Genomic DNA, 26,535 nt, shown 5'->3' with positions numbered 1-26,535 from the left:
GCAACAAGCGACACTCCAATTTCAAAATTAGTAACAATAATACTAACTACAATTGAGTAAAGATTGTTGTAAAATAATAGAACTATCACCATTATCCTTATTTATACTGATGTATATCACTATAGTGACCAATGTTCCCTCTAATGTTTTATGAGTCTGATTCATGAGTCATATTTTCCTGGTTAGGTCATATTTGAGTTAAAAAGTCATATTGTTGTATACTTTAAATAAAAAGTGCCAATTGAAGTAATTACGCACTAAGAAAGTAAGGCAATTTCTGATTGAACGAAGGCAAACTGTAAGGTTAGCCTACATAACATTACAGTCGCAGACCTATGAGGTCACATATTGCATTATGAGGTCACATATTGCATTGTGTTGCTACACAATCCGTCTTACTTCTGTGCACTGAAGTGGAACGTAATTTGAAGTTCAGAGACTTCCACAAGTGAAAGAAATAGTCAACGCGTGGGAAGCTGAAGGAGTTATTGTAAAGAGCGTCAGCGATTCAGTGAACGATCCAAAGTTGACGAGTCAGTTAACAGAAATATGCCTCCACTACAACAATATTGCAAACTTGATACTGAAAATGGAAAGTTGTACGCTGATCTAAATGCCCTCGATTTCGGAAAAGATGCGCTTGAACTCAAAAATTACATTAAGAAGCGATTGCACAAACACGATGTGAAACAAATTATGGAGCTACAAAGACAAGACATTTCACCAGCGCTGTATGCAAAACTGCAGAAGTGGCAACAAACATCAGCGTCTGTGGAGCGCTCATTTTCCGTACTAAAGTCATTTTACGTCCAAATGGTAACTTTAAAGACTCCAACATTCGACACTACATGAAACTGTACTACAAAAGTGGTTTAAAATAAAAATGAATGTGTATTACTGTTATGTTGTTCATGTTTTACTCGTCAGTTCCATGAGTGAAGTTGGTTGCATGTAAAAATACACGATTTTCGCTTTAAGTCATATAAAGTCATATTTTCCCAAAAATAAAGTCACATAATTGATTTTTAAGGTCATATAAAAATGGCCCTACTGATTACAAAGTAGTGATGTACATTTGAACGTCTAAAATTGTCGTCAGTTTGGTCAAGTACGCATCACCTGGCCCTGCGATTCGCAATAGAAGAAGAACGCCATAACTCAATGTCATTTTGGGCGAAAAGCATGATACCAATAAATTTGGGTGAGTGAGTGAGTGAGTGAGTGAGTGAGTGAGTGAGTGAGTGCCCCTTCTGGTACTAGTTGCTGACGATTACGCCTGACGTGTGTAAGCCGAAAATATTCGGGTTCATTTCAATATGAGTATAATAATCAATTGAAGTAGTCGAGTATCATTGACATGGTTGTGCTTTCTCGGTCAATTTTACCTCCATTTCAATAGCTTATGAAACTTACTTCGTAATCAAATGTGTTCACTCAATACTCGGTTAAGTTTTTATATTTTATACCAATGCTATACATAATTTTACCGGATATCTGAATTTTGAGATATGATAACTTCAATTCGGTCTCTCTTCGAGCATATTATTCATTCTTACGAGTACAGCACAAGGCATCGCAACATACCTTTCCACGACACATGGCATCACGAAGTCGCCCGAGAAGCAATAAATACCTTCAATCAAAACCCCTTCTCTGAGAGTTGCCGAAAACGTAGACACGACAAATGCCGCGGCGCGTTGCGCTCCTTGAATCAATCGACATGAGTAAACGTGAGTTTACCTGAGTTCAGATACCCGTGCCTATATTATGGCGGGAAAATATTTCCAACTAACAAGAGAGACCATAAAGAGGTAATTGTAATTCGCAATTGCAATCGTAGTCGCCTGAGCAACGTAGATATATATAACGTTGAAGGATGTAGCAAATTAAAATTGACCGATAGCATCGATAAACTGATAATTAGCAGAAGTGCGGAAATAATTGACAGGGCGGCATGGTGGAAACTACAGGTGCTATATTGTAAGAGACTCTCAAAGACGATATGTTAAACGCGAGGCTACCGTAATTTAGAACAGTGGTTCTCAACCTCCGCTCAGCGACGTCTTTTCGGCCAGGTATTTTAAAAGATTATACCTTAGTCTTAAGATGCGAAATGTTGAAGGCTTGTCAATTGATGAAATAAATAAGACATCAACGTCAACCATGGCCTAGTAGTAGTAGGCCATGCGTCAACATATTCAAAACATTAGGCCTGGAAAACATGTTCGATTTAACTTGAAGTTCAAGCCGTCTCCTTGGACGACATGCGAGCGTCAAGTAGGCCTATACGAGCTGACCCGGTAAACCGCGCAGTTTGCACGATCATTCGTTTTCGATTCATTCATTTTGTGGATAACCACGTATCACTGTTACCAGGTGTTTTCGTTCGGCATATTGCATTCATAGTACGTCTGGCGGTAGTGGGAAATGAGCAAGATAGCACGACAAGGTGCTTGGTCCAGTCACAGTGTTGGGATCAAGTCACTACCTTCGAGTCACAAGGCAATTCTAGTCATTGTACATTCTGACTCGAGTCAATTGAAGTCACTCGATTTTTGGAGGTGACTCGACTCAAGTCAGGTCGAGTCAAGTAACAAGTCAAGTCGTAAAGTCATGTCGAATTTTCGAAGTTCGGGCATGATTTAAGCTATTTCATTTTGCGAGATGATCGAAGTACAGATTGGTTTACTATGAATTATGAATCGAGCGAAGAATATCCAGGTAATCATACATTCAACGGGGCATTTTATGGCTCACATATATGTAGAACTACTGGACCATGTCGGTAACTGTCCGCAAAAAATATCACAGAATGTGAATTGTCAGAAGTTGAAACAAAATGATATGATCCAATACGCAACATACGTATATAATATATATCCATACGATACAATTGAAGCCTGTACAAATTGTTGGCGAGTAATATAAATGTGTAAACCTATATATCAGTCTGATTTACCTTATGCAAGCGTTCGTTGAGATTAGTACTGAGCAGAAAAACACTGTCACAGATAGAATTGTACAGTCTAAGGCAATGTAAGCTCCAATCACTACGTTTGCGGTGAATTTATTTATGACTTGGCGATGGAGGCTGAGTAATACCAGGCTACGCAATCGTTGAATGACAGGTTGCTCACATGTCATACCATAGTGTCGAGAGCATGCACGTACAGGTACAGCGAGTTACAAGACACCGATTATTAGGTGATTGAAAATTGACTCGAATATTTTGCTTCGAGTCACGAGTAAATCCAAATTTCGAGACGCCGAGTCAAGTCAAGTCATTTTTCCGAGTTAAGTCCAAAGTCATCTGAAAAATTTGACTCGAGTCAAGTCATGACTCGAGTCATCCCAACACTGACTAGGTTCGACTCCAAAGCGCTTCCTCTCTAGATATTGTCGAAGAGATGAATACGAGTTGGCGTAGTCGGTTAATTCACGGCCTTCATCGCGAAAGATTGTAATCGATACCTCGGCGCTAGCACGTTTATCTGAGCAAAAGTGTTTGACCTCGAATCAGCAGACTAACTTCGGTCAAATCACATGAATATACTATCAAGAACATAACCATCAAAATGTCACTCTCTCTAGTAATGTGCGTGCCTAAAACAGCTTCTTACGTTACATTTTGAGTTGATTTCGATTTTTGCAGGTCCACTGGTCCGCCAAATTTTTTTATTGATTTTACCGGTCCGCGAGGTGAAAAAGGTTGCGAACCACTGATTTAGAATACATCTACGTGGTCAATGAATTATGTTTACTTCATTTATTTCGAATATTCAATTATTTCCACGATTCTGTGTGAGTTTCTTCTTGTTTATTTCCTACATTTCTATTTTTGATCGATTATCCCGAGTTTTGAGGGTGACGACTCCAGTAGTAAGACGCTTATGGCTCGGTGACTCGACTTTGCTAGCTGCGTCATATCGAGCCTTCCCTCTGTACCTTGTCTATCCGTATATCACATTCCATGCAACTACATTTTTATGTAATTTTTGTATCCAAACGGTTAGCCAACAAACGATTCTCTCTCCCTCTCTCTCAACAAAAGAGTTCATTTGACAGTTGTCCATCAAGACAGAAAATGTCGAGTGTTTCCATTGTCCATAGGCCACATTATAACAATGCGACAGCGGTAGTATGGTTTCACTATGGTCACCGTTATGGTATATAGGTGTACCGCAGATATACCACCAAATTGCAACGAAAACCTCGGAAACATAGAAGTATTCAAACTTATATCGTCGTTCGAACCACTATTTTAGCGGTTTATAGCTGTATGCAATCGGCTATAGTCGTTGTAATTTTAAGGTGTTGACTGTTGATAGATTACAACCCCTATGATCCGTCATACCTTCTAATATACTTTGATGATCGGCAGGATACTGGCAACAAACCCGCACCGGTCCGTGGACCCGGGGTTGAGTACCACGGCTCTGAAGGGTCATGTATCGTGGCTATTATATGTAAGAAATGCTGCTGAGCTGCTGTAGAATTGCCCACCAGAATCAAATTTATTGTTTGCGTAGTAATAGCATGCCATATGTACTGCTATCGAGTAGGTTATTGACTGCCTGAGAGAAGATTATTTCACGACCTTATGAGTTGTATCATGATTTCAACATCTTATACTTCATCTCGCTGTGGAATACTTGAAACCACGATTGATTGTAACACAGCATGCAAAATATGTAGTAAATAGTTACTCGCATTAGTGGATTCACGTTTCTGTGACGTCGTGATCAAGCCACAGCAATAATAACATTGCCACAGGCGCAATAAAATATGCATGGTAGCAAAACACCAAATGGAGAAAGGGCATTACCCATCATCTACTTTGTGGTTGTATACTTGAACTCACCACATCATTCATAGATACTCCTGTCCTATTATACCACAATTAATTATAGGCTAGTTTCCTGGCCCTGGTTATATGCCTCTTCCAGTCAATATAACAAAGCTGAGGAACGAGTGAATCGCATTCTCTTGGAGAGTGTTACAAAGTTTCTGTGAGTGCAACTTCAATAAGGCAAACAATAATGAAGATTTGCGACTCTGACTCTCTACACCAGTGGTTCTTTACCTTTTTTCCTCCAGCGCCCCCTTTAAAAAATTATCGTGTTCTAGTGCCCCCCCACCATCCCATATTGTAAGTACTGTAATAAAGAAAATGGGTAAGAGGGAGGGCCGTAACATCACTTCGTCAGTCCCTCTAAAAAACGATTGTGTTGGGCACCCATAGCCTGATATATTAAATTTCTTGGGGCTTCGCAGCCAAGAACCCCGTCGCGTGATTTCGATATTCTGCAAAGCTTGTGTGGCCTGGTCGCCCTAGGCGTCAAAGTTTGCTATAATGCATGAATGAATAGGTGGTAATTGCATATGTATGTCGCTATAAACTTTATATCCTCTCTGCCCACGTAATCAGATTTACCAGTAGCGCTGAGTGAGCTGTTGCCTTCGAAAATGACGACCAGGTAATTAATAATTAAACTAATTCGGACGTGCCATTGTACAAATTAGTTCATTACATGTCGTTATTTTGTTACCTCTTGTCCGCGAAATAGTCAAAAGATATTGAAACACATAAACGTATTAAACTAAAGTAAGCACACGGTTCAAAATTGGTATTTCTTCACTTGCAAATAATTTTTCTCTGATGGTTGTTATTTGTCCTGTGGGGTGCAGATTGCGACGACATGATAATTCGACACGAGCGATTTAAGCCAGGGTTGCAACCAAGTCACAGGGATCCGAGTCACAAGTCAATCTCAATTTTATATTTTTGACTCGAGTCAAGTCGAGTCATTTTCAATTTACCCCCGAGTCAAGTCCGAGTCCAAGTCAGCGAGCAGAGGTTCGAGTAATAATCATGGTATTTTGACTCAAGTCCGAGTCCAGGTCATTGTGTCGACTGCCTAGTTTCCAGTTAAAGTCTTGCTAAACCCCCTTTTTATAACTCTATTTGGTGATATCGAATGGTTCGCATTTATAATATACTAATTTTCATCACTGTTAGCAGTTTCTGGTCGCATTTTTAAATACCAGTACCAATAAACGAAATCCAAATAGCGTGTTTACTTTAATATTATTGGAAATTACAATGAAATGTCGGTCTTTGCCGTCTTAGTCTCGAGTCATATGACCTGGTTCGAGTCATGCGCAATGACTCGAGTCCAAGTCGAGTCAATACACAAATTTACTCGCGCCGAGTCGAGTCATTTCCATATTTTGAGAAAATGACTCGAGTCAAGTCGAGTCGAGTCATCAGAAAGTCGTGACTCGAGTCGAGTCGAGTCATCAGAAAATCGTGACTCGAATCGAGTCGAGTCATTACTCGAGTTACTACAACCCTGTTAAGCACCTATGGACAATTACACTTATTTATATCGTAGTTTACGGTCAACAATCAACATAAGGGCAATCTTCTTCGGCTATAGTTTTCTAGCTGACGATCTTTTTGGCACACTTCTCGGGGTCCCATATTGGCCGGAACGTCATATGTCTTTGCTCATCGTGGCGTGGTAATGGCCGACGCCGAAATGCCTATTTATATTTTCGATAATTATGCGTATTTTTTCGTGGGGGAGTCGTCAAAACATGATGTGTAATTTATGTTCATTCACCGAACTAATTTTGGGGCACCCTTCGAGCTCACTCCCCCTCGATTGGTGGTTTGGGTTGCAGCAGTTTCGGTCCTGGTAAGAGGTCGAAGTCCAGTCGGTCTTTTCGGGTCTTGAGTATTGGAAGTAGTTCGCGATTTAATCGCGCTCGAGGACCGCTCGACTATAATAAACCATGTACCAATTGTATGTGGTATTTTCAGGGTCAAATCAAGGTGGTTAGAACAACGATTGGGTACGGTTTCATACCCTGTGGATCGAACCAGATGTACACATCCCGAATTCACATATGCGATTGGCAATACGGGGAAATTAATGGGATTGGATTTTGTTTCAGTGCTTTGTGTGACTAAGTAAGTCAACTGCGAATGGTATGCATGTATCTGCTCACATTGAATTTAGTACTGAAACCAGTTATTAATTTTAACATGAATGTATTCCAAACAAAGCAACTCATGTAGCGTTCATATGAGGTTGTGGACCACAGCCCTATATATAGTATCATCCTTTATGATACGATGAAGAAATATTCTGACGATTCAATTCTGTAGCTCTAAAATACAAGTAGGCCTATATTTAGTTATTCATTTCGTGCACAAAGCATATTTTATGTATAAGGGGCTCTCACCTTCAAAAGTGACATACAGTGCCTCCTTCTTCGATTTCCACACGCTGTGTGCTGCAAGATATAATACCTATAGTTCGAAACATTTTGTTGAAAATTACCCTAGCAAGCGTGACGGTCGTGTTTTAACGGGAAATTGGCGATCTAAAAGTACGCGCAATTCAATTTACATGAATTATAATAACCTACTACATTTATGAAAGCATATGTAGAAAACGTCGAGATTTGACATGTTTTCTGCAATGTTAATTTGCTCTGAAGACTCATTAGGGATATGTCCTACTACTACATCATTTACTGCTAAGCTATTTTTCTTCAGCGCCCTCCATATCGCCCCCCTGAGCGTTTCCGCCCCCTTCAAAATCGCCAGCGACTACTAAGAACCACTGCTCTACACCCCTACAGCCATTGGTATGTCTTCGAGAGCGATGTTATCAAGTAAACGTCTGTCTCTTTCGTCAGTACGATTTGGAAAATTCGTATGCTGGATTAAGAGGCCAGGATTCAGCTCACGGCTAGTGTAGCAAACTGTCAAACGAATTTATGCGAGAGTAGCCGATTAGATAACCTGGAATATCGATGCAAATATTTCTGTTCTGGAAATTGCGATTACTGTTACATATGCGTACACCTGTAATTATGATAATGTCGTCTGACATTCGTCGTAACTTTGTTGGAGTTCTTATACGTGTGCTCGTCTTGTCGTGGTATCTCGACGGACTCTGATACATTTTCACAGTGAACGCCAACATGGCCTTAAGCCTTTTAGCATGTCTGCTATTGGATTCAGACGATTGCGATACGAGTCTCGAAGACATAATGTTTCAGCAATATCAAGATCTACATACGCCAAATCAAATGCCTCCAGACCAGCATCCGGCATATGCCAACCAAAGTCAACCTCAACAAAATCCTGGTTTGCCAATACCTCCACCGCAATACGGGTATGCGGCATCACATCCCAATCAACCCACACCCGAACAACAAATTCCCGGCTATCAGCCTGACATCGTGAATAAGCAACCGATGATTCAGTATGACCCACACGACATGGTAAGGATACCGCGGCGCTTGTTTCATTCAAATATTTCGTACATCGTTTTAGTAGAACTGTGCTCGGATGATCCGTATGAATCTGAACATGTTGTGCTTGATCCTATTGAAATTAGAATATAGAATGGTCCACCGTTTTATGCGACAGTACAAAGTAACATACACAACGATCGTCTACGGAAGCTAAGCATACGATCCATGTAGTTTGATAATAATTCCTTCTACGCTTTCAAGGAATTCTAGCCGAGGATAATATTAGACACAGCACACCAGGAGTTGCCAACCTTTACGACCAAAGGGCCACATGCAATTGACGAACCAGTGCGCGGGCCACTAGCCGCGCAAGGCGCGATTTTTTTTAAAGTATATAGGTCAATAATATTGTTACTCGAGTATATCTGCTGTATATCGCTGGGCTCAGTTTGTGAGGACAGTACTATTCGGCGCCTGGACACATCGATATCGAAAGATTCAGCCAACATGCGTCAATCACTTTGTGCCTAGGTTTCGTCGTAGACGAACTTTATACGAGCGCAAACGCAAGGTCGCATGTTGGTCGACAGTTTCCTTCATAATTGCGAATATAGTTAGACTCAATCTGGTACATCGCGTGTTTTTTTCATTATCAGGAGGGGGCAATATTATTAAAAGCAAGAAATCGAATGACAAACATATTCCGCGAAGCGTGAAAAAAATTTCTACTTTAGATAAATCTACCGCTACATATTTTTATTCATTGTAATGTACGAAGATGTACCAAAAATGTTACTGGCCCATGCATCTGCCAATGCGTCGAAACTGATATTTTAGTTCTAGTGTTGCGAGCAGACTAATCAAATTTTTGTTTGGCCTTGCAAGTTCACAATCTGGGCAATCCAATTTTGATAATATAACTAGTTTCAAAAATTGCCTCGCGGGTCACTCAAAACCTTCTCGCGTGCCACATGTGGCTCGCGGGCCACGGGTTGGCCGCCCCTGCATTAGACACTACATCTGGCTAAGTTGTGAGTCAAAGTAGAATAAAACGTACTGGAATTATAAGTGCTAATATGCATCTGCACCTGTCGTCAATTGAACGTGCCTATATAGAAATGATTACGCATTTCGATTTCTTTTCAGGTAGGTGCACGACCAGTTCCCAACTACTTGTATTTATCCATTTTCACGACGCTGTGCTGTTGCTGCTGCCTCGGGATAGGCGCTATTGTCACTTCGTGTCAGGTATAATATACAGTTATTTTGCTCAGACATCATCACCGACGCTCTATAGCAGGGGTCGGGAACCTTTTTCGACCGAAGAGCCATATTGACCCAATATTTTCAATTATATCTCACAAAGAGCTATAAATGTCAATCAACTGTTACGTCACAATTGAAACTTTGTGACGTATTGGTAGCACTCATACATGAGATTCGTAGTGTGCACCATATTTTCTCTGCTCACATGCGTAGGTGGAGCCGAACATGGTCACTACAGCAGTACATACCTTGAAACTTTCAATGATAATTTGTGGTTTCGATGGATGTTTATGAATGGCTATAGTGTTTGAATATTTTCATTCCCAAAATAAAGGAAGTTCGAATTTTGTTCGAAATAAAGCGCGAAAGTAGAATTAAGGCACATATGAGAGACAGACCGACCAAGCCTCAACCGTGATAGTGCAACTCATCTTAAATACCTTGAGAATATACAATCATTGATATTAATCGCATGTAATTGTTGCACTGATTCTAAATATCTACATATTGATCGACTTCTTCAGTAGTCGGCTAACAAAACGTTGCGCTACACACCTACATGTTAACGGCGGTATTAGAAAGCTACTTAGCAATCAAGAACATTGATAGCTATGACGTTGTTTTGAGTTTGAATTTCTAATTGTGAATTAGAGGCAGCTCATTTCTCGTCGTAGATCAGAAATAAAATGTGTACTTGAAAACTGCATTGTAATACAAGCGTTGCCATGTTCGATAACCGTTGATCAATGAATTCAGGATTTCAAGACGCGCGATGTCGGGTACATCGAAATCGCGAGTGATGTTAGTCGCCGGTGCATATTTGAGGAATTTGAAAAAGGAAATACGGACCCCTAACCCTGGATACCCCACTTTCATGAACTGCCAAAGATATGTTTATGCTACCACCAGAATAATTATTCTGGTCATTTTCAAAATTCACTAACTATTTCCTGCAATATTGATATATTAGGTTCAATGTTAATAATTTGTTAAAGAGCCATATTTTATACCCAAAAGAGCCATATATCGCTGGCGAGCCATAGGTTCCCGACCACTGTTCTATAGGCATTAGCTAATATGCGGACCGTAATTTTTTTCCATCCATGTGTGTGAAATATTCTACTTTCCAGTATATTATAAGATATGCTGATTTAGGCTGTCGCATACAGCTACCAATTTTTTGTGCCAGCCTAAATGAAAGAGTTTTGCTGGTAGCGTCACAAATGTGCATGTACTGCCGATTCTGTAACATGCTTTGACACAGACTTATCATTATCACTGTCACAATTTTAACTAATTCAACTATAGATGATTTACCAAAATAATTTACCAAAAACTTCATTCCCGATAGGACAGCTCGTTCGAGTGACAATTGAAAATACCGTTCATTCGAATGACAATGCGTCGATATAATTAAGGCATTGCTAGTTTTTACACCTTATTTATCTTCCACTTACTAATCAATCATCTTATTCGTTGCACGAGCCTTCGAGTGCCGGCACCATTATCAGGTGTGGAAAGATTTTGAATTCAAACACTGTATAGGCATGTTGTGACATCATAGAGACAAAATACTCTTAGGTTGCAGAATTGTACACGTCATGATATCATGACATTAAAATCATAGTTTCGATTTCAAACACCCGAGGGGAAGCGCTCCGAGAACTTTTGGGACGAATAATGTTAATAATTTGTAAGTTGACATTATGTAAAGTGGAAAAGATACCAGGGTGGTAATTTTTTTGTATGGTCTGCCATTGGCTCAACGCAGTAGTGTCATAATGGTCATTTGAGTGAAAAATAGCAGAATGGTTCAAGTTTATTTGATTGACAATTGCAAATGGTGACGGTTTCGGATTTAGGCTAGCCGGGGGTTGGACGAGGTTAAGGTAAGGATTCATCAACTCAAAACGAATCGCGGGCCAATTTTTAAATTTCGTAGAGGCCGCGGGCCGAAACAATTCACTAGAGAAAATCGGCCACAAAGTTTAAATATCACATTTCTAAAACCTCACGGCAGTTCAACGCTGTGCTCTCTAAGGCAATGGGCATACTTACCACTTACCACACAAAAAATACTATTTCATTAATGACATACAACAAAAATTATCATTATCATCACTTTGATTATATTTTGAACTATTAGCTGCGCACGATAGCTGAAAACACTTTTCAGTGTCTAAAGAATCGACATTGAAGTTAGTGAGACACGTTATTTGCTGGAAAACTATCTGCTCGTAAAGCTTGAACTTGTGGGCGAGTCACAAGTCGTTTTCTAAGCGTCTGGTTTTGGCAGTGTCTGGGCAATTGTACGTCAAGGCAATATGCGCATTCATATGAGCTTATTCCTCCTTCATGGAAGTCTATTACAATTACCAAAGCCATATCGGCTAGTGAGGAATAGTGATGTTTGGTACAGGAGAAGAGCTTATTTTGTACGGTAGTATTTTTTAACTTAAATCAATTCCAACATGCCAAAATGCTTTACTAAGCGTTCTTCAGAAATCTCAAATGAGGTCGCGAGCCGCAAAATATGAGTCCACGGACCGCATTTTGATGACTCCTGAGCTGGAGTTAAGGCCAGGAGGTATGGTTAGGGTTTTTGACTGGATTAGTTCGAGTAGCACATGCCAGATCTGTAGAAACCCGTTGTGAATAAGTAAAACGAAAGTAGCATAATTCAGTTGCGTTAATATTGAACGACCGGCCTCCGAAAAAAAATTAAAAACCGGTCCGTAGAGCAAACGAGGTTGCAGACCCTTGCTTCAGTCAAGGGTATACAGCCTGCTCGTGCGATACTATAAGGGCATTTCGGCATCAGCCATCACCTCCGCGACAGAATATCGAAAGACATACAAAGTTTTGGTCGGCGTCTGACTTCGCGAAGTGCGTTTATAAAAATGTCGATGACGCATGTTGACCGACAACTCCGATATTGAGTAACGTAACAGTAGCAATTGTATGGTATATTCAAATTGAAATGAACCCGAGTATTTTGGGCTAACACTCGTCAGGGGTAATCGTCAGCAATGAGTAGGTAATTGGAAAGAACATTGTATATCAACAATCGTATCACATAATATGACGTCACCAACATGAAATTTGGAATAATCGGCGCGATGAGAGCGCTTAAGCTCAAAGTACTATTTTTGAAACTCCTTCTGTAGGCACATACGGAATATACTATTCGTTTGTGTATAGTTTGCGTATAGTTTTGACTAAATGGACTATATATAGACAAGTGTCTCCCAAACTTTTATCGCCCCCTGGAAGACGAATAAGGTACCGGCGCCCCCGAAGCCCGCCTTCACCACGCATAAATAAGAAAACGAACTGCATTTATTACAGATTAATCAGAGTACTGATTAATCGGACTGACAGAGATGGTGTATTGTGATCATACTCAATATATTGAGTGTGAAATCTGATAAGAACAATCTCATTCTTAAATCTCCACATCCCGTGCTGTCTAGTCGGTGTCAAGTCGGTTTCCGCTGTGAGTCAGAACCTTTGTTACGGCACTAAAAGCACGTTCTATATCAATTATGAGCGAGAAAGGGCAACGCGACTCCAGTGAGAGAATTTCTATTCCATTAATTGTGTATCCAGAACGATTGATAGGAGATAGTGAACTCTAGTTTGAACTCAAAATTGTTTTATGTCACCTGCTCTTCAATCCTTCTACGCTCAGTAACCGTACATAATTAATTGATTATTCGGTAAAGAATTTATAATTGGAATATATCCAGAAATCTGATTGCCATATCATTTCCGTCTCACTAAATTTCGGGATATCACGGTCGTGTCACTGAATCCAGACAGTGCCTTTTTCACCTTTCACCTCACGTTTCATCATTACCAAGAACAAATATATTCGACTCATAAGTGGAGAATATCTCCGTCAAGTATAAGTGATATCTTTTCTCGAGACAAGACCCGGGTCGCAGCACTGTGAAATCTCCACAATCATTTGAAACAGAGTGAAATCACGCAAGGCGGTTTCCTCGCAGCGCAGTAATAACTGCGCAAATACTTGGTAGTTCTCACAGCGCACAATAATCCACACTTTATAGCAGTGGTCGGGAACCTATGGCTCGCGAGCCATATATGGCTCTTTTGAGTATAAGATATGACTCTTTGACATATTTTTAATTTTGTACTTCATTTTATCGATATTGCAGCAACTTGTTGGTATATTTTTTAAGGACCAGAATAATTATCTTCGTGGCAGCATAAACATGTATTTGAGAAGTCAAGGCAGTGGCGTATTCAGGGTTAAGGGTTCGGACCCCTTTACAAAATCCTAAAATTTTAGTTGATGTAGCGCCAGCGAACAACATCCCTCGCGAATTCGATATACCCGGCATCGCGCGATGCGTAATATTGGACTGCGACATGCGCTGGTTGAACAAGAGAACAGCAGACATGGGGAGATATGACAATCTAGTTTTTAAATACACATTGTGTTCCTGATCTACGCCGAGAAATGAACTATCTTGGAAGTGACATTCCAATTACAAATTACAAACAACGCTTCGCTATTCACGTCCAAATTGATAAGTAGCTTTCTAGTAGGGATGGTGTGAACTTCTGAAAGGCTCAGGTTCGTGTGAACGCGAACCTTTTTGAAAGGTTCTGTGTGAACACGAACGTGAACTTCATGACGTCACGTGACGTCATATTGCTAATTCCAAGCCTATCTTTCAATGAAATGATAGCCTATATTAATGTACACGATACCTAGCAACGACTCAGGCCACATCAAACTCCATGTTGGCGTTTTCAACGTCGCTAAATGTATCAACTGAGGCAATCAAAGGATATAATAGGCCTACTCCTATAAAATCAATATCTTCTGTCACTTTGCCAACAATTTCAACGAGGACTTACCAGGGAATAAAAGCTTACGCCTTTACGGTTTAGGCCAGACCGGACAATGTGTTCGGCGTTTGAGTATTGTTACATTAATATTGAGCAGAGTGTAAAGCAGGTTTCTAAACTTGCTACCGATATTACCCCATTAACAAGTTATACAGCAGTAGCCAACACCTCAATCGCAAGGATTTGGTTTTAATGATGCAGTAAAGTTATGAAGTCAAGATTGACCTCGTACGCCAGCTAGATTTTTTGCACCAGAAAACGATATCACTCTTAATGATTTGTTGAATAAGCATCATTCGCTGACTACGTATTTCAATCGTGATGTTGTGTGATTGCGGGTCAAACTCATAGCAGAGAGTCACTAAATATTCACAAACGGAAAGCTGGATATTTCGAACAAACTTTTGTAACCAAGCAAGCATAACTTTTGAGATTGTCAAGGTGCATGCTCGTTTAGTGTTAATTTTTAATGCTGCCAGCGCCATGCAAAGAGTGGCCCGCAGTTGAAATGCAATAAATATGAACCAAAGATGTTATAATGAAGTGAAAATTGTAATATATGAAAAAGGTTCACAGTGCAGAACCTACCAAGGTTCTGTTGTGAACGCGAACCTCTAAATTTCCGAGGTTCACACACAGAACGCGAACGTGAACCTCATGTTCACACCATCCCTACTTTCTAGTACTCTACTGACGTTAAAATGCAGGCGTGTAGTGCAACGTTTATGTTACCGCCGATTTGAGAAGTCGATCAATATCTAGATTTTTGGAATCAGTGCTATAGTTATTTGGAGTAATATCATGCATTATAAATTATTAGTAGGGCAAGTTTTTGCAACTTTTGCAACTTTTTTTTACAGCTTCCGGCAGCTTCCTAAATACTCGTAAGATATGTAGAATGCTGTTTTAAACTGTTTGAAGGAATCTTATAGTGCAACTTTTTGCAACTATTGTCCATTTTTTTCATGCAACTTTTTGCAACATTTTGCAACTTTTTCGAATTTTCATGAAAGTATTTTCGATTTTGGTGAAATACGCGGCCAAATTCCACTGAAACACCGTAAATCAGCACCGAAGTAACGCTTTTACGGGTATTTGGGGAGCTGAGCCGGAAAATTGACCTTTTTTTTTAGTCAACCGAGCAAAATGCAACTTCTGCAACTTTTTAACTTTTTTCAAAAATAAATGCAACTTTCCACGGAATTAACTGCAACAAAAACTTGCCCTTAGTTATTTACGATGAATTGCGCTATCACAGGATGATTAGTAGCCTACGAGTTTTTACAGAGAAAATATGGCGCCTGTGACGAATTCCATGTTGTGAGTTCGAATTAGTTCTACAATGACGTCACGAATTTTCAATTAGGACGTAACAATTGATTGACATGTACGGCTCTATGGGAATTAAAATGGAAAATATAGGGTTCACATAACTCTTCAGACAAAAAAGGTTCCCAACCACTGCTTTATAGGGATTCTGCCGAGTTCTGAAATCAGTCCATTGATGGGCAGGATCAACGATGTGAAGTAACTATGGACTTTTCCGGTATAGCTGAATGAATAGGCCAACGACCCTGAATTGCCTTGACTGAATCGATTTAGCATTTTACTGCGTACTTGGCTGCTTTATCCATCAATCATTTCAACACTACGTAGTAGTTGCCTTCTAAACCTACACCGCCGCCATTTACTTTCACCACCCGATCGCCCATTTCATGGCCAGTGTCCCCTTCACGCTCGCAAACGCCAATAATGGACTAGACCAGTGGTTTCGAAACTGTAGTATGCGTACAACTAGTGGGACGCGAGAAAACATCAAATAATAGGCGAGCACCTGTAGCGGACCTATAAATTTCTGCATTGAAAAAAAATTTTGAACTAGATTTCTAATTTGTTTGTATTCAAGTAACGCTGGGCCTTTTCAAACCAGATAGTACGAAGGAGGAAGGGTAGACTCATGTCATCAGTAACTAAGGATCTTCAATGTAGAAATGACCTGATGGCACAAACTATCTGATATGACAGATTGCTCGCGACCTAATTACGGTCCATTGTGCAACCTCGCGTCCAGCATACATTCCTCTGCCCCTAAAAGCGCGCAAACCTGATGTTATGAAAACTTCAACTGTACTATTTTGAACAAATACGTTTAAATTCATAGAAACGCGATTTGCTGTTCCGGATAGTTTTGATTATCAAGCCTTGTCACAATTTCAAACGATTTTATCCATACCTTTATCAGCGCACCAGACTTGACTTCGTAGCAAACCATTTTGCCGAACTTACCCGTAACTTACAATCAAGTTCAAACAGCGGCCTTCAGCACTTTTGAGCTGCAAACATCCGTTGCAGTCGATATTACGAGGTTGTACGTGAGCTCATTTAAAATGTTCAAAATGGCACGCACGTAAAATTAATTAGGGAAGCACTTGACTAGACTTAGCTGTCGATACGTCTGCTGTCTGAGGATTTGCACCACACACAATGGCAAAACAATATCCTTTCTTTCGGTGATCACGGGGCACGATTTTTCATCGTAGCTAGTGAAATGTTTGGCCATCCCTTGATGTGCATCTTATCTGATCTGATATAATCGCATTTTTTTGCGTTGCAGGCAAATGCTTTGATGTATTCGGAACCCAAAGAGGCAAAGCGGAAAGCAGCGATTGCGTTCAAGTTGAACATTGTTGGAGTTGCCATCGGTGTCGTCATCGCATTCACCTACGCGGTGCTGAGATTAATGTGATGAATAATTGAACAATTTTATCGAATTATCAACTGACCACTACCATCCGTAAAGCGTTGCAAACATACCCTTTATTTAGGCTTTTGGAAGCACAGAACGTCAATATTGTTTGCTACAAAATCCCTTTATTAATATAATTAGGGTTGGGACTTCGGGATCAAATTTGAAATCCCGGGATTATCGCTCCTCAATCCCGGGATTCCCCTGGATTAGAAAAGTTGTAAAATACACATACAAGTTACACAAATAACATTTAGTCCTTGTGATATTGAATTGACGCAAAACATAAGAGCATCAAGGGTATCATCGTTTAAATCAGGGGTCCCAAACTCCAATTTGCTCGCAGGCCAATTTCGTCGTTTTTGATGACGCGGCGGGCAGCAGCATCAAATAGGGGTATAATATGTATTTCCCAGTACGCCTTTTTTTCGGACCTTGCAGATGGGCATTCCATACACATTGTGAAAATGTAATACACTATTGTAATATTCACGGTTGCCACGAAAAAGTCATATTTTTCAATATTTTTTAAAAATATTGTTGTGCTTGGCATAATTTGGCGACATAGGGAGTTATTTAGAAACTATGTGAGACGACAAATGCATCGTGTCATCGTAAAAGCTGTCGCATTATAATTTAGCAGCTAGTGGACTTTTGATGTGTGATAGCGATTCAGGTTTTTGAAGTGGTTTCAGAATGAAATTTCAAGTTCTCAAATCCGAAATCTGAAATTTTCGAGTTTAATATTGTCGAATGCTTGAAAAATCAAAACGCCGACGTCGGCCGCAAAAACAGTTCTGGCGGGCCGCGTGTTTGAAGCCACTGTTCTAGACAATCAGTCGAGTTTGTGACACTGCTTTATTACCAAAATAAGAGGTATGGCCTTGGTAGATGCTGTTCACAAATCCCGGGGTTTCATCGGGATTGCTTCAAACCCCGGGATCCCGGGATCGGGATTTCCCGGGGTCCCAACGATAGGTGTAATATGGATGATGGGAAAAATTGGTTTGTCGGTGCTAAGCGACACTGTCACGACACTAATGGTTGTTTGTTCGAGTCTAGCCTCGTTTCTGTGTGTCGGAGCTTTATCCGTATAAAAACATATGACGTTACGGAAATTACTGTACGGGGCGAAAATGATCTTATAGGCCAGGGCCGGGGGGCGGCGAGGTAATTTCCGAAATTTATAATATCCTAAAAAATGGATTGCACAGATAGTGAACTTGCAAGGCCAGCCAAAAATTTGATTAGTCTGGCCGCAATACTTGAGATGTGATGACTAAAATATCAGTTCCTAAGCATTGGCAGATCCATGAGCCAGTCACATATTGGTAGATCTTCGTACACTACAATAAAAGCAGAATAATTTGAATAGATTTTTTAAAAGTAAAAATTTTCTACACGCTTCGCGCATCATGTTGTCACTCGATTTCTTGCCTTTAATATTGTTGCCCCTTTGTGAAAATGAAAGAACTCTAATGTAGCAGATTGAGTCCAACTATATTCGCGATAACGAGACAAAGTGTCGTTCAAAATATGCGACCTTGTGTTGGCGCTCGCAGAAAGACCGTCGACTCTGAAACCTATAGGCACAAAATCACTGACGCCTGTTGGTCGAAGCTTTCGATATCGATATGTCCAGGCGCCGAACAGCCCAGTCCTCGCAAACTGAGCCCAGCGAGATACAGCAAGCCCGCAACATAGTCAAGTGCTAATATTATTGACCTATAAACATCAACAAAATTTCGCGCTTGGCGCGGCTAGAGGCCCGCGCAATAGTTCGTCAATCGAATGGGCCCTTTGGCTGAAAAGGTTGGCTACCCCTGTTATAGGCGATTGGCGCGAATGTTGTTTGAATAAAACAAACCTTGGTTTGTGAACAACTCACAACAAATTACTGAATTAATGTGCCCGTAGTTAGGGTACTCCACAATCATCTCTTTCATGCAGTGTAATAACAGTGCACTTTCCGTTTATTAAGTATATGATGTAGATATTTGATCTGTAAAAGTCAACGATGTTATAAATGGACGTGGGCGCATTTCTGCTCAATATTCGATGCGATAGCCCTTTATCGCGACAGGGACCTTATGCAGTATAAGTTGGAGCAGTGGTTCCCAGCCGCTAACCCGCGTCCACGGTTCCTACCGGTTCGTCAAAATACTTCAATTTTATATCTCAGTTGCAAAAAGCAATAACTTGTAGGCTTCCCTAATATTGTGAGACACAAAACATCAAATTTGGAACTGACACAGAAATTTCGAATGTAATTTGCAGCACTGTGGCGTAGTGTCGAATTCATGGTCTTTTTCTGGTTTACCATATAAGTCACCAATTGGATTTAATCACAATGCTGTATGTGTTTTACGAAATTGTATAATGTAGCCTATCACCAGTTTTATGTGAAAGATCACAATAGTTTTAAACAAATCATCGAAGTCCCTCCTCAGTATAAAACCAACGAATAAATTCCAATTAATTGGTTCGTCAGGACTGTGCCTTGCGGAGACGTCGATAGAACTCCGTATAGCACGTGCAGATAAGATTAAGTTTCCATTCTGGGCTCTGGAGTTGCGTAATTTTGACGTTGCCGTTGTTGTTGGGTGTATTTTAGTTTCTGACGGTCTACCGGTTTGGAAGCGATGTTTTCAAATGTTACCATCCGCGAGGCTAAACGGATTCAAAACCACTGGTGTATAGCGTTGCGTGTGTTGATGTGAATGACCTGCTGAAGCCACGGATAGCAGGATAGTTTTTCGGTTATCTTGTATATTCGTATGGATGAATTGGGAAGACGCGTTACTGACGGTCATAATCCTACTGAAGACATAATGCCGTGGTTGTTATGTTCGTGCATTTACGTTTTTGTGTCGTACAACTCTTTCTTTCCATAGGATTAGTAATTACAACCAATCATTATTTCCTCGTGTGTCGTGCTTGTATTTATACCCTGTGTTCTGTTGTCTCGTGGTCTTTTCGTTTAACTGCACTCTGGATCGTGTCGCCTGTCTACAGTCTTACTGCTGATAATATACTGATTTCTTATTGCAACCTCGTCGTGTTGAGTTATTGTTCAAACAAGATCAAGAACATAACAATTGGTGTCAGAAGTAGGATTCGAACCCACGCCTCCATTCGTCCAGACTTTAAAAGCTGGATTAATAAAAGATTGCGACGGGGGAAAAGATCTCAACTTCGCGCTCCAAACACTTCTCGCTACATACCGATGTGCACCGCACCCGAGCATAGACTGGAAAACGCCTGCTGATATTTTACATGGTCGGCAGCAGCGAATTTGTTAAGTTTGTGCTCGCCCTTCGATAAATCGAAACCCGTTACGCCTAGAGACAATCAGTCACTCATTTCGAGATTGGTTCCTCGGTTTACGCTCGCAGTTACCGAAGCGGACCAAAGTGGGTTGCTGGCGTGGTGGCGGAAATAATGGGGCGTGTTGTGTACATTATAGAAACAGATCATGGGTATTGGAGGAGGCACAAAAACCAACTCCAACCACGCTTGATTTCAGCTGGCAATAATACAGCCACACAGGAAGTTGCTCAACCTCAGCAACCACAAGTTGAGCAACCATTGTTTAGAAATAGGGCACAACGTTCTACATCTAGTCCTGTTTGGCGCCGGGTAGACGTTATCCGCGTAGACATAGAAAGCCAACCGATTTCTACAGACCTACGTAAATGTGGGCAACTCTCTCAACTTACAGGGGAGTACTGTTATGTTCGTGCATTTACGTTTTAGTGTCGTACAACTCTTTCTTTCTATAGGATTAGTAATTACAACCAATCATTATTTCCGCGTGTGTCGTGCTTGTATTTATACCCTGTGTTCTGTTGTCTCGTGGTATTTTCGTTTAACTGCACTCTGGATCGTGTCGCCTGTCTACCGTCTTACTGCTGATAATATACTGATTTCTTATTGCAACCTCGTCGTATTGAGTATTGTTCAAACAAGATCAAGAACATAACAGTGGTATCTACAGAGAGTGAAATATACTCGTCTAATTCCAATGCCGTATAACTATATGTAAGGGAGATGTGGTACCGATGGAACATAAATTACAAAATTATCTCTGGCCCCAAAATGTTCAGCCGATAACAACAAATGCTTTGATGGCTCAACACTTTGATACAAGCTCTACCTACCGTGGATATATACCTGAACATCTGCCGTTCGAAAAATATTTATGAACGTTCAAAATTTGTTACTCGAACGTGTCATCGGTCCCCACCGGGTGGGTTCAAAAGCGAACGACCTGATGACCTTTGAGACATGCGCTCTAAAACTCAGATGTTCCAATCTAACCTACAGCAAGTCAAAAAAGAATGTTTGGTCGCCACCTTAGAAATATAGAAAAAACATCAACTCAAATGTTGGCAGAAAATGACAGTTTCGATTTAGGCTCGAACTTACACATTTGCGGATACACACATATTGCCCGTAAATCGACATTTTGACTTCAAAATAGCTCGTTATAGCGATAAAATATCACAGGTAATTATGAGATTCAGTCTCTCTATATGGAGGCGTGTTTCTGTGGTAGCATGATTAATTAGTTCAACTATTCTGCTTGGTTTGGCTAAGCTATTATCGACCCCCGACGCCGTAAATTTTGTAATTGAATTGAATAAAGTCCACTCAAGGATGATTTGAATAGAATTTATATGTGTCGTTATATAGCCTGATACAGGTCCCACACTTCACATTAAAAATTATTGCTGTTCTGTTCGTGTTGAAGGCTGCAAAGTAAATTGAATTAGTCGATCGAAATATATTACCCCCCAAAACTCTGAGGTCATTTGCACCAGTACATTCAGTTCAGTAACATCAATCTTGGGGAAGTCCTTTTCACTCGTATTACGGACGACTTCCATTCACGCTCTCTCCCACCACAATATCTTTCGTTTTCGTTCGTCCGTAACTTAAGTCGTAGCTGCCGACTTTTTGGCTCTGCTTGCCATCGCTCTTGACTTTTCCATACACTACATGGTATTGTCATACAAAATCTTTCAGGTATTTTCGGCCCCAGTGTCTCATTGGTACCACATCGCCCCTATAATACGCTTTACAACACAGTAGCCCATATCCTAAGTTAGGGACTATCCACGTCCTGCTGAAGATCGGACTCGCTTCACTCTTTTGTCTTCTCGATGATGCGTAAATAGAGCCACACCTTTGACCAATGAGTGGTGACAAAACACTCGATCGGCTGTGTTATGTACATACCCGCACGACATTCAGGCGATTTGCTGCAGATTTGTAATATACCGTTGAACTTCTAACATATATTGATTCTAACATTCTGGTTGTGTGGTATTTTTATTGTTTAATTATTATCATCATAAGAATCGGAACTTCGGCCTGGTGTAAAATGACCTATGTAGTCGAAACACCATGAATACGAATGAAACACAGCAACAACAACATATGCGCACAGCAGAGGAAATGATTCGCCCTGTATAGAAATACCAACTTGTAATCGAGTGCTCCTCATGAAAGAAATTTTTTTCTGGTACGTTTGGGTGATTCCAATATCTTTCCAAGACACCGACAATCCTGATGGGAGGACAAGAAATAACAGCATGCAACGAAGTGACACATTCGTCATTTTCTTCAGAATGCCACCTTATTCGAAAAGCACCTGAAAGGATTTTTAAAATATGCACCATAGCACACGAGGTTTATCCTCATTGCGGTTCATTGCTTTTTAACCCATTCCGACACCACAGTGTCGCACGTGTGTTATGGTGCATATTTTGAAAATCTTTTAGCTGCAGTACGAATACGGTGGCTTTCCGAAGAGAATGGCTGTACAGAGTGTAGTTCCCCTTCTTCACTCATAATGTGATTATCTGATGTCGTGTTATAAAACGAAATGTAAATGCCGTAATTGGATTATATCACTAATTCATGTTTGCCCAGACTCGTGAACAATTGACCATGTTGGCAATTTTAGTGTCAATTACTACCAATGATGATGAGAGGATTATATTGCCAAGAGTCCTAAATAGTCTATGTGGCCTGTCGTGGTTTTGACATATTACATTCATACTACGTGGAATGACTACCGTGCCACCGGATAGATAATTTTACCACTTAGCATTTTAGGCTACCTGCAGACCATAGACGAAGACTATATTATAGATCAGTGGTCGTCAACCTTTCGTAAGCAGTTCGCTAAATATCAAACCATAGTGTCCTATATGGTGTCGACACAAGCAAATCTCACGGTTCAATGAAATTGTATCACGTCACAATTTCTATTTGGCTACAGGCAATTTGACGGTCATTTTTGACCGGCTTGCCGTGCATTAAATTTGATGAATCGGGTATCAATCGAAAGCTGACGCTGTACTGCTTGCTAAAATATAAATTTTATTCCACTCATGGCCCTGGAACCCCCACAATCAGCCCCAAATTATTCATTGTTGAGTAGATTGGCAGTGTGACGCAACAATGTTGTCTGGCGAAACCAGAGAGTAGCTCAAGAGCAAGGATGCGGCCGAGCGGCGAGAGTGGGATCAGCTGACGTTGCGGCAATAGCAATGTACAATTGTACATTGTACAATCGCGTCGCAGAGAAACGCTGCGCTGTTGATACTTTTTCTATGCGCTTCGGTACAAGCGAGCACACCTTATCGGCCTATCCTTGACTTGTAAGGGTAGAACTGGGTCCACAGAATGTATTTGGTCCCTACCAATTTTCGCGCATTATCCTGCAACTGATAGAGATATTTACGCTACGTCTAAATAGTCTACATTGAATATGTCAGATTATTATGATATCGATTGCCTTAGCCCGCTAGTTGCGTAGGGCTCCAGAGACGCGTGGCGCTGTTGATACTTTCTATATGCGCTTCGCTAAAAGCGAGCACACACCAGCCTTTCCTTGATTTGTAAGGGTAGAACTGGATCCACAGAATGTATTTGGTCCTTACCAATTTTCGCGCAATATCCTTCAGCTTATAGAGCAGTGGTTCTCAATCTGGGGGGCGTAGGAGGCTCTTAGGGGGCCCCAGAAATTTACTAAGTCTATATGAATTCTAACTAAAAATGTGTTTCACAACCATTCTGAGAAGACGATTGTTGAAGAAACTTATTTAGTATTCAAGAAAAATCGCCAAATTCACACTCCAGCAGTCGCGCTCAACGGAGTATAGGTCGATTTCAACTTCATTTGAACAAATTTTTGATATCCTTTGAAGATTTGGAGCAATTCCCACGTGTACGACATTCATTACTTCATAGCTTTGGCAGTATCCTAAAGCTCGATGCGCTGGGTAGCTGTTGTTGATAGCTGGCGAACTGCACTGCTCAGGACAGACTTAGATGCAATATAGGTTGCCCGGTTTCGCCCTCAATTAAGCTACCCTAAATCAATACAATTAAATTCAATTCCAAAACTGATCAAATTTAGCATGGCAGTACAGAACGACGCCGTGCTCTCTGTAGACACTCAGCATTAGGATTAGACTCAGTGCAACCTACCTTGAAATAAACTGATGTCCTGTTCAATTTTTTTTGCTATTTTCAAACAAGTTTGGGAAAATTTGTCAGAAAGGTTAAAGACCCAACAACTGGAATGCGGACTCAAACTTGGCGTAAGACATACCATATGTATACTATTAGATCAGGGATGGGCAACCTGCCGCCGTAGAAGGGAATTTGTGCGGCCGTCGACACCTAATTCAAATAGTATGTGTTTACATGCGTCGACATGAAAATTGAAATTACGAATTCACTCCCACATTTCCGAGAGATTTTAATTAATCTTGAAATTTTCTTCGCGCTCCGCGCAACTCAACATAACTTAATTTTTCGATTTTAATATAGTAGCGCCCTTCTCAATCTGAGCCGGAATCGGAATCGTCTGCTCCTCATGAAAGAAATTTGTTTATGGTACATTTGGGCGATTTTAAGATATTTCCCCTACCGATACAATCGACAATCCTGATCGGGGGTTAAGAAATAACAGCATGCATTATCATTTATAAGTTGCCACAAATTTTCGAAAGCATGCCCTCCATGAACCCTACCGATGAATCTGATCACATGGGCTGAGAAAGGATAAATATTTGATAGTAAGATGTGATACTGCTACTATTGATTACGGAATTCATTCGCCACGGGGGGCGCAGGTCCAAAAAGGTTTAGAACCGCTGTTATAGAGATACGTAGGCTACGTCTAAGTCAGTGGTTCCCAACGTGGGCGATATCGCGATATGGTGGTCTAGGGGGTCCGCGCGAAAATTGGTAGGGACCAAATACATTCTGTGAACCCAGTTCTACCCTTACAAGTCAAGGAAAGGCCGATAAGGCGTGCTCGCTTGTACCGAAGCTCATAGAAAAAGTATCAACAGCGCAGCGTTTCTCTGCGACGCGATTGTGCATTGCTATTGCCGCGACGTCAGCTGATCCCACTCTCGCCGCTCGGCCGCATCCTTGCTCTTGAGCTACTCTCTGGTTTCGCCAGACAGCATTGTTGCGTCACACTGCCAATCTACTCAACAATGAACAATTTGGGGCTGATTGTGGGGGTTCCAGGGCCATGAGTGGAATAAAATTTATATTTTCGCAAGCAGTACCGCGTCAGCTTTCGATTGATACCCGATTCATCAAATTTAATGCTCGGCAAGCCGGTCAAAAATGACCGTCAAATTGCCTGTAGTCAAATGGAAATTGTGACGTGATACAATTTCATTGAACCGTGAGATTTGCTTGTGTCGACACCATATAGGACACTATGATCAAACTATCAATAACTCGCGTTTCAAACATTTTGGTATGAATTTCGCATTGATTCGCGACTGAAACTGTATCATGTGTGAAGGATCGAGCGAGGGATCCTGAGCAATGTATTCATACTTCAATATGCTTCAGTGATGTTAACTGTCACTTACTGACCCTAGCCATAGCTTACATTGCAACATTCGGACTTACCACTATCTACTATCATATATTGTATTATATTAGATTCGGTGGTGTTTTCAGGAATTGAGGGGGTGAGTGATTCTATTATTTTGCGATCCAGTGCCGGCTAAGGTACAGATAATATGAGATCATGTGCATCTTCTTGACTTTTATTGTGATTTTCGAACCAATCGGGCAGCGAGCCGCCCTGCTATTTATGATAACAAGATACGGTCACTGCATTGATTGCGACCTGTGTCAAAATTAACATAAACTATAGAAAAAATTAATAAGAAGTTGAATATATTTGGTTTTAAGTAAGCTTATGGTAGGTCTAGGGTTGCATTTAAAACAAAAATCAATTTAAAACAAACATGTTTAAAATAAGGCCTATGTTTAAAACATATCTTTTATAGTATATATGTTTTTTTAAGCGATGATGT

General features: G+C 40.6%; 2 protein-coding genes across 8 annotated transcripts in view; one reads left to right on the top strand and one right to left on the bottom strand.

Annotated features, from left to right (window-relative positions):
* Positions 1–26,535, bottom strand: part of LOC145453226 (uncharacterized) — a 555,138-nt gene that overhangs the window by 399,547 nt on the left and 129,056 nt on the right. The window lies entirely within an intron of this gene.
* Positions 1,181–20,218, top strand: LOC145453243 (uncharacterized). Of its 7 annotated transcripts, XM_080331237.1 has the most exons (5): positions 1,818–6,976; positions 7,568–7,659; positions 8,039–8,301; positions 9,421–9,522; positions 17,036–20,218. In XM_080331237.1, exons 3-5 carry the CDS (start codon positions 8,068–8,070, stop codon positions 17,165–17,167), a joined length of 468 nt encoding a protein of 155 aa, XP_080187363.1. In that variant the 5' UTR covers positions 1,818–6,976; positions 7,568–7,659; positions 8,039–8,067; the 3' UTR covers positions 17,168–20,218. The 7 variants fall into 7 exon arrangements, with proteins under 7 accessions (XP_080187361.1, XP_080187363.1, XP_080187360.1 ...); XM_080331235.1 differs by adding an exon at positions 1,181–1,811 and having other exon boundaries at positions 6,827–8,301; XM_080331234.1 differs by having other exon boundaries at positions 1,818–2,721; positions 6,827–8,301.

Source organism: Botryllus schlosseri, chromosome 13 (assembly GCF_051294905.1).
Source record: "Botryllus schlosseri isolate E-star chromosome 13, Bs_hap1, whole genome shotgun sequence".
In the NCBI taxonomy this organism is placed as follows: Eukaryota; Metazoa; Chordata; class Ascidiacea; order Stolidobranchia; family Styelidae; genus Botryllus; species Botryllus schlosseri.
Note: the sequence above shows the minus strand (reverse complement) of the source record. Positions and strands in the feature narration are given on the sequence as shown.